The sequence below is a fragment of the Camelina sativa genome, chromosome 17, assembly GCF_030686135.1.
Source record: "Camelina sativa cultivar CO46 ecotype springtype chromosome 17, ASM3068613v1".
NCBI lineage: Eukaryota > Viridiplantae > Streptophyta > Magnoliopsida > Brassicales > Brassicaceae > Camelina > Camelina sativa.
The window spans coordinates 35,274,404-35,274,875 of NC_141896.1; the positions used below are offsets into that span (position 1 = coordinate 35,274,404).

The window sequence follows — 472 nt, forward strand, 5'->3', positions numbered from 1 at the left end:
TAAAACTTAAAATTCATGATTTTATTTATTCAGTTTTCTATCATGCATATAAATCAGAGCCAACTTTATATTTTTAAGATCCATACACACAACTTCCAGAACTAGGATCTGTATCAGTTAATGTGCCTGTATTTTTAAAACTACACGCCTTCATGATTCGACCGTTGCTCTGGTAATAAGCATTCATCACAAACGAGGCATGATGAGCAATAGTATTGGGGATGAAACAGGATCCCCCTGGTTGGATTGGTCCACAATCAACTCCTTGACTACATGCAAAATCAATATTCTCTTGTAACTGTGCATCCGTCGCGGTCAGAGTTGCTATACACCATTGTGTGGAACTTACCACATAGAGGTGGTTGATCATGATCAAAGATAGAAAAATGAAAAGGATTGTCAAAGGCGATGACATTTCCATAGCTGTTTAATTTGACTAGTTTCTTCTTCTACTTCTTGATATCTATGTGAG

At 36.7% G+C, this 472-nt stretch overlaps 1 protein-coding gene across 1 annotated transcript; it reads right to left on the reverse strand.

Annotated features, from left to right (window-relative positions):
- LOC104758291 (major pollen allergen Ole e 10-like) lies at positions 1 to 472 on the reverse strand. Its single transcript, XM_010481128.2, has one exon. It carries the CDS (start codon positions 419 to 421, stop codon positions 74 to 76), a length of 348 nt encoding a protein of 115 aa, XP_010479430.2. The 5' UTR covers positions 422 to 472; the 3' UTR covers positions 1 to 73.

Coding starts and splice junctions, on each gene's coding strand:
- LOC104758291 (XM_010481128.2), bottom strand. CDS start 421: ATGGAAATGTCATCGCCTTTGACAATCCTTTTCATTTTTCTATCTTTG.